Consider the following 12,400-nt stretch of genomic DNA (forward strand, 5'->3'; position numbering starts at 1 on the left):
TTTATGTATCGCCACATGGCTTGTACCTGTGTTCTGTTACATCTTGCTCCCCACCCCACCCCCGGCAGCTCCCAACATCTCCCCCAACTCCATTTTTCCTCTCCCCATAACTTTGCCTGGATTTCCCACCTGGCTATAACCTGTCTTGCCATAGGCCAAGGCAGCATCTTTAGTAACGAAGGGTAGCAACACATATTCACAGCATACAGAAAGACCATCCCACAGCACAAGTCTTGTGCAAGAAGTTAAAGCTACTGTCATTCACACATGCAAAGGCCATGCCATATCCCAAAGACAGCACTCCAAAGTGCCCTCCCTTCCTTCAGCTTTTATACTTTTTCCATCTTATTTGGGTTTGCTTGGTTTTGGTTTTTCTGTTTGTTGATTTGATTTTTGTTTTGTTTGTTTTGGTTTGATTTTTGAGACAGACTCTCATTGTGTAGCTCAGTGTAGCCTCAAAGTTGCTCCAATCTCCAGAGTACTGGACTCCTAGGCATGTACCACTGCACCCAAATAGAACAGAGAATTGTTGGGACTCATGTTTCAGGAGGCTGGGACAATCTAACAATGTGGTGGCTGCATCTACTCAGTGTTAATGTGCTACAAACTAGCCTTGAGAAAGCTGAAGAAGTGAACAAAAGGCACCCCTGATCTATAACACCCCTTCTTACAATAACTATTCACAGTTTGCTAACCAGACAAAGGCTTTAATCCATTCAGGAGGCAGCTACCCTATGATCTAGTCACCTTAAAGACAAAACTTTCTGTCACTGCCATCAGCATTATCACCATAGCAATTAAATCTCAACATAAGTACCAGAGTGGACAGAGCATGTTCAAACCATTGCAGAAACCCTGCCTGGCTTTTCCTCCCTTAGCATGGATATCAATTTTTAAAGGCCACAGACCACAAGAGTTGTCTTTGTCCTTGCAATTCTGGGGTACAGAAGTAGATAAAAGACACTCCATTAACCATTTGACTAGTAGGAGTTTCTCAGAAAAGAAAGCACATGGACAGAAGTCATTCCTCAAACACAAATAGATTCCTCATGAACAGTAGGCTAAGGTGTGACTTACCCTTCCTTCCAGTCCCACAAACCTCTTCTCTGCCCAAGCCAGGAAAGATAGATCCAGAGCAGTCAGGCAGATCAGCCCTAAAGGCTTTTAAGTGTGTTCCTATGTCTTGGGATTTCCTTTAAGAGAACTGACATGGATGGAGAGATTGTGAATGTCTTAGTTAGGGTTTCTATTGCTGTGAGGAAACACTATGACTACGCAACTCTTATAAAGGAAAACATTTAATTGTGTTCAGAGGTTCAGTCCATGATCAACTTGATGGGACATGGCAGTGTGCAGGCAGACATGGTGCTGGTTACATCTTGACCAGAAGGAAACAGGAAGTGAACTGAGACACTATGCAGTATCTTGAGCAAGTGATACCTTAAAGTCTACCTCCACAGTGGCACACTTCCTCAAACAAGACTACACCTACTCCAACAAAGCCATGCCTCCTAATAATGCCACTCCTTATGTCTCAGTTAGGGTTTTTATTGCTGTGAAGAGACACCCTGACCACAGCAGCTCTTATAAATGAAAACATTTAATTGGGTTGATTCACTTACAGTTTCAGAGGTTCAGTCCATTATCATCATGGCAGGGAGCACAGTGGCATATAGATAGACATAGTGCTGGAAAAGTAGCTGAGAGTCCTACATCTGGCAGGCAGCAGGGACTTGATTGAGACACTGGGCAGTATCCTGAGCACCAGAAACCTTGAAACACTTCCCACAGTGACACACTTCCTCCAACAAGGCTGTACCCACTCCAACAAAGCCATACCTCCTAATAGTGCCACTCCCAATGAGATTATGGGGGCCAATTACATTCAAACTACCACGGTGGGCCTGTAAGAGTTTAAGCTTTTCACAATGAATCAGTAACCAGTGATGCAGGCTACCCAGTAGCAGTGAGGTACAGAGGAGTGGAAAACTGAAGGGTTGAGTTTATCATCATGATTAATTCTCCCAGTCACTATTCTAGTCAGTGTCTCCGGTACAGTGCAATGGCAGGTGTTTTTAATATTTTCAGTGAATGTAGTGGATCCTAATCAGTTCATGGAGGGTTTTAATTAAATAATAGGGGAGTCCTAATTAAACTAATGTACACGAGAAAAAGAAATGAGAAAGGGACAAGAGCTGGGTATGGTGATTACACACAACCCAGACTGTCCAAAGAAGAAGAGGAGGAGGAAGAGGAGGCACTGATGTTAGGTATAGTGGTGGTGCATGCCTTTAATCCCATCATTAGGAGGCAGAGACAGGTACATCTTTGTGAGTCTGGTCTTCAGAGAGAGTTCCAGAGGCCAGCAAGGGATATATAATGAGACCCTGTCTCAAAAAGAACAAGAACAAAAACAAAGAAAAGGAGGAGAAAGAGGAGGAGGAAGATGAGGAAGAAGAGGAAGACAAGAGGACACAGACAGGTAAGAATAAGAAACAGTACTAAGGAGAAACGAAGAGGTACCAGAAAAGAATCTTTATGGGTAGGTGTAATAGTCACCAGTGATGGCTTTAGATGCCACTTATGTTCTTATCCTTGCCCCTGGACCGTCATGCTGTTAGTGACCCACAGGAAGATTGGCTGTGGTAAGCAGCCATGAAGACAAAGCTGCTGTGATGGCTATTCTTGGTGTTCAACCTGACTACATTTGGAATTAACTAAAACCCAAGTGACTGGGTACACCTGTGAAGGATTTTTCTTAATTAAATCATTTGAAGTGGGAAGACCCACTTCTAACCTGGATCTTTGAGGTGGGAAGATCCACTTTAAATCTGGGCCACACTTTCTGGTGGCAGCCTATATAAAGGATGTTGAAGAAGGGGGCTTGCTTTCTGCTTGCTTGCTCTCACTCTTGCTAACAAGTCCATTCCTTCACTGGCGTTAGCGCCTATGTAAAGAAGGGCTTCTGACATATACTGAACCGGCTGAGATATCTCCTTAACAACTGCTGGATGCTTGGACCTTCTGTTGGTAGACAGCCATTGTTGAACTATCTGGACCACAGCCTGTAAGCCACTCTAATAAATCGCCCCCTCTCTGTTGATTCATCTTATTAGTTCTGTTCCTCTAAAGAAGCCTATTACAGCTGCCATCTGACTGGTGGCAGCAAGTGACCCATGATGCTGAGTTATGTCTTCTCCCTCAGGCTTACTATTCTATCGTGTCTCTAAATTCATAGGTCATAACCCCATGTTTTGAAGATCAGACTCCTGGGAAAACTTGAGACATAATGAATCCAAACCCCTGGGCATCTTGGCTTCATTTTTATTTTTAAGCTCTCAGCGTTAATGGGTTCTTGATTTCTCTCTGTTCCTGATGATGTTTCAGGAATGGGGTCTTGGGGTCTTGGTTTTTTTTTTTTTTTTTTTTGTTTTTTTTTTTTTTGAGACAGGGTTTCTCTGTGTAGCTTTGCGCCTTTCCTGGAGCTCACTCTGAAGCCCAGGTTGGCCTCGAACTCCCAGAGATCCGCCTGGCTTTGCCTCCCGAGTGCTGGGATTAAAGGCGTGTGCCACCACCGCCCGGCCGGTCTTTTTTTTTTTTTTTTTTTTTTTTTTAATGAAAAAAATATTACGTTGTCCAGAAAGTGCCGTACTCAGTAAGTAGTATTTCACTGCCCTTAACTGCTTCTTTCTCGTGACTCAGTCTCTCTCGTGTCTCAGTTTCTCTCTTTGAAGGGGTTCTCTTTCTCTGTGGCTCTGATGTACCAATGCTTCTGCAGCTATAAAGCAGGGACTGAGATGGGCACTCTCCTGCTCTGCAGTCAACAGATACTCAATACAGATCTGAGACCTCAGCACACAACCTTCGGGAACCAGGGTGGAATAGACAGCTGAGAGGGGACCAGGAAGCCCTGGAGGGATTGGGGAAGTGCGGGGTGGGGGTGGGGGTGGGGGTGATGTCCAAACCATGTCTGAGCAGCAGAAATGCAGCCAGTACAATCTAATCCAGGGCCCCGGCCCCAAGAAGCATGAGTTTGAAGTCATTAGCTCTTTCACTGGGGAGCAACTATTTATATTGTGTGTGAACTAGGATGGCAGTTCTTTTCCCAGAGTTGGGAAAGAGTTCCTGAGCTCTGGGAAGGACTATCGTGGAACTTCTGTAACTCATCTAAAAGCACGTCTTCAAACCCACGACCTCACTGCATGAGCCAAGGCCTGAGGACACCAACCTCCTTCAACCTTGCATAGAAACAACTCCTCTGTTGCATCCTCCGGGAGCCACCAAGTGGGGTTGAGGAGGAAGGGAAGGGGTGGGGAAGGAAGGGGCGGAGCCGCCTCTGACACACCCATTAGTCACGTACAGTGGCCAGGAGCCTCTGGAGCCCTGTGCGCACGCGCATACCTGGCCCCGCCTCCTCCCCTCCGATGCCCGCTCCGGCGCCTCTTCCTTCCCTTGCGTTGTGTTTGGCGTTACCATGGAGTCTGGAGAGGCCCGCGGATGCTGTTTGTCGCCAGGGTAACCCGAGCGGCAGAAGGCAACGGTGGCGGCTGCTGCAGGGCTGCGATGGTGACCAACCCGGTGCACGGCCTGCCCTTTCTCCCGGGCTCGTCCTTTACGGACTCCACGGTGAGGGCCAGTCCGAAGGGTTCTGTACTCGGCGCGCCTCTGCTCTCCTCCGTCGCTCAGACTTCACTGCCCTCCTCTGCGGCTTCTGCGAGCTTTGCTCGGCCTCTTGGTAGTCCACATACCTTCTGGGTCCCCATTGCGACCCTGTTCTCACTTTCCAGCCTCACCTACCTGCCTTCTGGCCCGATTACCCCAGGCCGTCTCCACGCCTCTCCCCACATGCATTCTTACCCTACTCAGGGCCTCTTTGCCTTCATCTTCTCCTACCTCATTCTCAAGCTCTTCTGAATCCTCAGGATCACTGCCTTTCAGCCCCCTTTCCTGTGTGTATACACTCCTTTTCAGTGAGTCTTTCCCCCAGTCTCTTGATCTTCTGAGTTACAGGTCACTTTTCTCTCCAGCTTCAGCCTTCTCTAGAACTGAATCCCTCCCCAGCTCATCTTGGTTTTTCTTGTAGTTTCTCTTTAAAAAGTGCCGATCTTCCTCCTCTCTTCTTTGTATTTCTCCCATCTCACTTTCCTTCACCGCATGGACCACTTGGTGTTTTCTCTTTCCGTAGCCTGTGTTTTACATTCTTAACATTTATGTGTGTATGTGTATACACATACATATGTACATATATATGATTATATTATAATACATATTATAATTCTTTTTCAGACTGTGTGTGTGTTGGGGTGGGGGTGGGGTTGTTTGCTGTATCTTGTATGCAGCCAAGACTGGCCTTGAACTTGAAAACCACCTGCCTCAGCGTCCAGAAATGCTCCCGTTAAAGGCATGCCAACACAGAGGGCCCCTGTTTAAATTGTATCTTACTCTTCCTCCCCCGGACCCCTGGCTGTTTTTATTCATTGTCTAGATGAAATTAAATAAAAACAAGTCCAGTGTATTGGTGCACATCCTGGATCACAGCTTTTGGGAAGCTAAGGCATACGGATGATCAATATAAGTGTAGCCTGGGCTACATAGCCAGTCCCTGTCTCCAAACAACAAATCCAAATCAGACAGAACAAGAACAGCACAAAAAGAAAGCATAAACCAGGGTGGGAAGGTGACTCAGAGGATGAAGCACTTGCTGCCTGCATGTGAGCAGTAGAGTTCGGGTCACTAGAACCCATGGGAACCCAAGCTAGCTGGCCCTTATCTGATGCAGCCTCCACATGTAAACGTTGGCTTTTCCCATGTATGCCCACATGCATACAAACAGGCATGTGCACAGCACACACACACATACACATGCTCAGAAAAAAAAAAAAATACCACCACTCCAGCACAATAAAAATACCTTAGATCAAAGCCCAGCTGCAATTGTAGTCTGGGTTCATGTTTTCCTCTTAACATTGTTTAACTATTTGTTTATTCATTTATTTTGAGTCAGGGTCTCTTGTAGCCCAGGTTGGCTTCAAACTTACTATATAGCTTGGGGTAATCTTGAACTTATCCTCTGGGCTCCTGAGTGCTAGGATTACTGTCAGGTCACCAAAGCCAGAGCTTTGTGAGTGACAGGCAGACACTCTACCAAATGAGCTGTACCCCCAACCCTAGCTCTTAAATGCACTCAGCATTTGTCTTAATTCTAAGAGAGTAACACATATTATGGAGAATCAACATTGAGATTAAGTAGAGTGATGAACACAGGTGAGCCAGTAGTGATTTAGATTTGTATAGTTTAATCATTCAGACCCTTAAATTTCATAATTCTGAAGGGAAAGTATTTAGTCTAATTGTTTTCTAGGGGACATCAATTTCAATTTCAATTTCAGTTGCAAGTGTGAAGAGACTTTGGATTCTGACCCTCTTCTACTGTTGCGTTAAGATACAACATGGTCATTTATTTTAAAGATACAAGCTCCCTGAGTGTGTTTCTCTGTTGTTTGTTTGTCTGAGACATGGTCTCTCCACTTTTTAGCTAGGCTGGCCTGAAGTTCACTATGTATCTTAAGCTGCCCTCAAACTCAAAATGGCCTCCAGCCACAGCTTCTCAAGTGCTGGGATTAAAAGTGTGAGCCACTGTGCTTGGCTAGCACCATAGATTTTCTGTTTCAATGAGCTTTTTTATTTTATATAATTTAAAAGTTGTAGACATTTTCCTGTGCTGTACAGAATCAGCTTACACATTTGGTGTTGGTGAGTGTGGGTTACCTACAAGGCAGAGTTGAGTTGATTTGGGAGATTATAGAGTTGTGGATAAAAATGCCAGACTTTAAATATTTATATGAAAATATGAACTGCCTTGGACATACTTCATATGAAATATACTGAGTGACTAATTATCCTTACTTGAAATTTGAAAAAGCGTGGCCACTGCATCCTCATCAGTGCAGGAATGTTGTAACTCCAAAGAAAACGTGGCCAGAAGGCAAGTCCTAATAAATAAGAAGAGTGGGAGGCCTGAGGGATGCCTTGCCTGGGGTGCCCCATGACATAATTGACTGATGCTAGAGACATCTGCTAACCACAAAGAAAATGAACTGAAGTTATCAATGTTTTATTTCATAATTTGGGGGGGGGGGGTTGCTGCAGAGTGTGTGTAGAGGTCATAAGACAATGACTGGGAATTTTCTCCTTTAACCATGTGGGTTTCAAGGATCAAATGCAGGTGGTCAGTCTTCGTGGTAAGTAGCCCTTACCTACCAAGCCACCCCTGAGCCCTCTTCCCCTCTTTTGGGGCTGAGAATTGAACCTCAGTCTTTGAACATGATAAACACACCATCCCAAGCTATACTCTCAGCCTTGAATGACATTGCCTGTCTTTAGGGGTTGCATTGCCCAGCTCAGTACATCTTATTCTGTGTCTGTGCATCACACATCTGGGGCAGCTCCTGCCAACTGACTTGGAACCCAGAACACATGAACCTTAAGGAAAGGTCTGTGTCCCATAAACCTTTTAGCAGAAGTCCATGCTGCTATTCCTTTGATAGTAGTACAGACCTTGAAAAATAGTAGGCTGGACTCCAAAGAAATCTTTTTATTCTTAATGGAAATAAAATTTATGATTATTTATAAATCATAGATGCATAGTACATAACTAAATTCATATATACAATTAAAAAATAACCCCACAAAGAACATAAAACACACTGAATTAATATAACTTCAATTTTGTTCTGCCCCTTTATTTAAATTAATTAGTCTTTTACATTTACATTTCCAGTGACAAACGAATATATATTCATTGCAGAAAATGAACAAAATCCAGAAATACAGAATACAGAATGTTCACCAAATCCAGTTTGCATGCTTGTAACTGTAGTATATTTATATAATTGTATATGATGCTCTTTTTTGTTTTAATAAATGTAAGTACTTCACCAGGCTGATGCATAGTATTTAAAACTATTTTAATTCCTCCATAGTAATCCTGTGAGTAAAATTTCCATCATTTCTTTCTTTTCTTTGTGTTTGTTGTTCAGATGATTTCCAACATTTAAGCATTATATATACACACATATATTTGCCACCATTATAATCAGCTTCAAGCATATCATTCTTTCCAGTAATTTTGTGATGTATCTTTAAAACTCAGTGCATAAGGGCAGGATTACTGGATGTTTCTAAATATGCTAGCAAGCCGCTTTCCAAAGACTTACATGAATGTGTCAGTGTCAATATAATAAGAAGGGCTGTTGCTAGAGGTAAAATTAAAATTCAGAAAACCAGATCTTCTAAGGCTATTGTTCATGACCACCAAGAGAAGAAGGAAAACAAGATCAACAAAAATGAAGATAAAAATAAAAAAGAATATAGATGAAATGGCATGGTAGAGGTAAGGAAAGCCAGACATCACAGAGCAGGGTTGTTTTCTTTTAACCTTAGGTAGTTTCTACTTCCCTCCTTTCTCCCGACCAAGTGTTCCAGTTTAAAAAGTTTAAAATACTCTTTTAGGGAGGGAGGACTGGGAGGAGAGGAGGAAGGGGAAACTGAGGCAGGGATAGAAAATAAAGAAATAAGTTTATTTTTAAAAGACCTTTTAATGCAGTGAAACGTTTTGATGTACATTTTATGGTGCTGAAAAGCAAACATTTGGAGCTGGAGAGAATGCTCAGCCTTTAAAAGCAAGAACTGCTCTTAAAGAGGACCTGAGTTCAATTCTCAGCACCCATATCAGGTGGCTCATCTGATCTTGGTCCAGGGAATCTGAGGGCATCTACACTCACATGTGCACATCTACACACATACACATAATCTTAAAATTTATTTTTAAAGCAAAAGTGTAAGCTGTGATAGTTTAGGAAGTTAGTTGTGTTACTTAAAGGTTTGTATGAGGTTATTAATGGCATAAATCTTTCCTACAGAAAACAGCATTCCACAGAAGCCAGACGCTTGGCTACAGGAATGGCTATGCAGTTGCCCGACGTCCGACCGTGGGGATAGGCGGGGACCGGCTCCACTACAACCAGCTCTCTCAGGCCGAGCTGGACGAGTTGGCCAACAAAGCACCCGTCTTAACCTATGGCCCACCCCGGCCGGCCCCACCTGCCGAGTTTGTTCCTGCTCACGTAGCTTTTGACAAAAAGGTATCTGCCGTCTGGGGTTTTAGGGCACCCCTTGACTTCAGTTGTCTAAGACTTGACCACTTGCAGAAACGTTATCAGAAAACCACAGAATTCCTTGAGTACTCTGAGAGAAAATTGTTCTGATGCCTCAACCCTTAGTCACAGACAGCGGAACTAGGCCTTGGAAGAGGCCTTTTCTGGGCAGGAAGCAGACTACAGAAAATAATTCCCTGTAGACTTCTCCAGAATATTTTCCAAATACAGTTAAAAGTCGCCTAAATTCCAAATCTCACACTCATGCTGCACTGTGTGCATTTGCTCTGTGTCCCACCTATCCTGCAAAAATGAGTCCTAAACCTCTATGAAGTCAATACAGTGGGAAAACATCTCCATCTGTTTGTCAGTTATTTTTTTTAAAACAAGATTTCATTAATTCATTCATCCACCCTTTCATCATTGGTGCTAATTCTATTTCAAACACTCTAGTGACTATTTTTCTCTAGCAAAGTTCATACAAAACAACAACAAAACCCCTTCTACCTATGACTCCTTTAAGAGGATAGTTGTATCCGGTCCTTGAGCCCCAGACTGCTTTCTCAAAGACAGCAGTGATGCCCTGTTTGCTGAGTTTGGACAGGCGTCCATGGCCCTGTTCCAGCTCTCTCCCTTCCTTCCCAGGCTCTGCTCTTTGCCTGTACACATGATTATTCACTCTCACAGTTTCCCACTCCTGACTGTCAGGTTGCTCTTTCTCTGTTCCCCTGATGCCTTGGTGTAAGCATTTGCAAGTTTCTGTGCCCATTCTTGAATTTCCCTTCTTAGGAGGTCTCACCTACTTTTGTGGCTTCAGCTGTCTCCTCAGTGCAGACAACTGTCAGTTTTTATTTTCAGCTCTGACCTCACTGATCTCCAGACCTTAGCCACAGGCTGCTCCTGAGAGTAGGAAATCCTCATGTGGATGAGCTGTTCTTCGCACCTAGCCTCTACCTTTTTTTTTTTTTTTTTTTTTTTTTTGACTCCCACCATTACCCAGCCCTGAGAACCACTAGATCTGCTCTCTCAGTTTGGATTCTGAGTGTTCATTCTTGACATTTTCTCCCCACATTCAATGAGATGCCAAGCTAAGTATTTCTCTTTCGTTTCCTCTGTCATTTTCAAAGTTCGAACAAGCAATATGATCTCTACAAACTCAGGAGGCTTGAATACACTACCAGGAGCCAAGACCACTGTAAAATTTAGTAAAAAGATATTTTTAAGCGGAGTATCTAAATATTATTTTCCCCTCCCTTCTACATGGTATCAAGTTCTCATCCCACTTAGCACAGCTAATGTTATCCTAACCACCTGTTAAGAACTTTCTGTGTTGGGGCTGGAGAGATGGCTCAGCGGTTAAGAGCACTGACTACTCTTCCAGAGGTCCTGAGTTCAATTCCTAGCAACCACATGGTGGTTCACAACCATCTAAATACATAAATAAATAAATAAATAAATAAATAAATAAATAAATAAAATTACAAACAAAAAAGAACTTTCTGTGTTAACATTATTATCAGTTGCTTCCTTATAGGAGCCTAGAACTCTTTATTCTTAATAAGAGAAGAGGCAAATGGTTTTTAAAATTGACAGTCAGTGGGCTGGAGAGAGAGTTCAGTGGTTAGGAGCACTGGCTGCTCTTCCAGACAATATGGGTTCAATCCAGCACTCAGATGGTGACTTATGACCAAACTCCCTATAGTTCCAGGGACCCTGATGCCCTCTTCTGTCCTCCACAGGTACCTGCACATATGCAAACACACACACACACACACACACACACACACACACACACACACACACACACACACACACACACACACACACACACTTACACACATAAGTAAAATAAAGTTTAAAATAAGAATCTGAATGTCATAAAATTACTATAAAGCAAGAACTAAGGTATGTACATTATTTAGCCTTTCTAATTTTTACAAAACTTTCCTGTAATAACATTTCATTTGTAGATGTGCCAAGATAGGAGACTAGGATTAGTCTACACTGATTATATGCTAGGGGCTAAAAAGTATGTTCTTAAGAACTTGAGGGACTAGATAGCAGTTAAGAACATGTATTGCTCTTGCAGAAGACCTGGGTTTGATTCCCAGGACCCATATGGTGGCTTACAACTATCTGTAACCCCAGTGCCAGGTGGCTCAGCAGATATTCAAACAAAACATTAATAGAGTAAATGAATCTAAAATTAAATTAATTTGCTATCTCTTAATTTTTTAAAAAAGTAACAAATTGTAAATTACTACTTGTATGGCCTTTCTAACACAAGTCCAAATATTATGTATCAGCTCCTATTTGGAGACCAAGGTCCCATTGTTAAAGACATGCCATCGTTCCAGGGTTGAGGAACATGAACTTTAGTCCTTATGAACTTTAGGTGTCCCTTGTACATACGCGTATGTCACTGCCTATATTGCTACCTCCCTGATACCGGTCCAGACTAAACATGTCGAAACTGGAACTGCTAATTTTATCTTCTCACACCTCCCCCCTCTGATGTGCTCTGCCACCATCTTGTCCACTCTTGCCAATGTGATCAGAAACCTGTCTCCTGGGCCAAAACACTCAAGTCATCTTTGTCTACTCTTTAATACCAATTCTGTCCCCCTGATCCAGTCTGGTGTCTTAAATTAATCCTACAGCATCAACTTGTGCTGTCATGTAAATTAAAATGTTCAAATTTCACCTTGCCGTGCACATTGTTACGCCGTCATCTCCCTATATTTACCTTTTTATGGGGTCACGGCTGTGTCGCTAGCATTGTATTTTCCCCAGTACCTCATCTGGTTTCCACTGCCCCATACCCCCATACCCATCATCAATCCAGGCAGGTTTCTCCTGCTGTTGCACTGTGCACACACACATCTTATTGCAGACCTGTTCTTCAGAAGGGCTGGCACTTAGCCTCCATACTATGCCCGTCGCTCCCGAGTTCTCTTCGCTCCCGAGTTCTCTTCCCCTGCCTTCTGTCACCATTGCCTGGAATCCCTCCCTTTTCCTCTCAGCTTCTTCTAAAACTTCCTTGTCCCTCCCATTTAACACTTGTCAGTTTGAAGTACTATTGGACTACTTTTTCCATACCAGTTCCTCTTCTGAATCACCATAGCCTCCATCATCTAGGAGGTGATGGAGTATGTGAAGATGGCAAGGGCCCAGTAGAGTTTAGGTCCCAGCTCTGGCTCATGGATGGCCAGGAAAAGCCACTTCACCAGTCTGGATTCTAAGTT

The 12,400-nt window shown here is 43.3% G+C and overlaps 1 protein-coding gene across 2 annotated transcripts in view; it reads left to right on the forward strand.

The window, feature by feature from the left end:
• The first annotated feature begins 4,417 nt into the window (after window positions 1-4,417).
• Window positions 4,418-12,400, forward strand: part of Efhc1 (EF-hand domain containing 1) — a 37,081-nt gene continuing 29,098 nt past the window's right edge. The window contains exons 1-2 of one of the 2 annotated variants that reach the window (XM_036167967.1): window positions 4,418-4,626; window positions 8,922-9,143. In XM_036167967.1, coding sequence (XP_036023860.1) covers window positions 4,498-4,626; window positions 8,922-9,143 — 351 coding nt within the window. In that variant the 5' untranslated portion in view covers window positions 4,418-4,497. The remainder of the gene's footprint in view (window positions 4,627-8,921; window positions 9,144-12,400) is intronic. The other variant, XM_036167969.1, reaches the window with a different exon arrangement.

Source organism: Onychomys torridus, chromosome 18, assembly GCF_903995425.1.
Source record: "Onychomys torridus chromosome 18, mOncTor1.1, whole genome shotgun sequence".
In the NCBI taxonomy this organism is placed as follows: domain Eukaryota; kingdom Metazoa; phylum Chordata; class Mammalia; order Rodentia; family Cricetidae; genus Onychomys; species Onychomys torridus.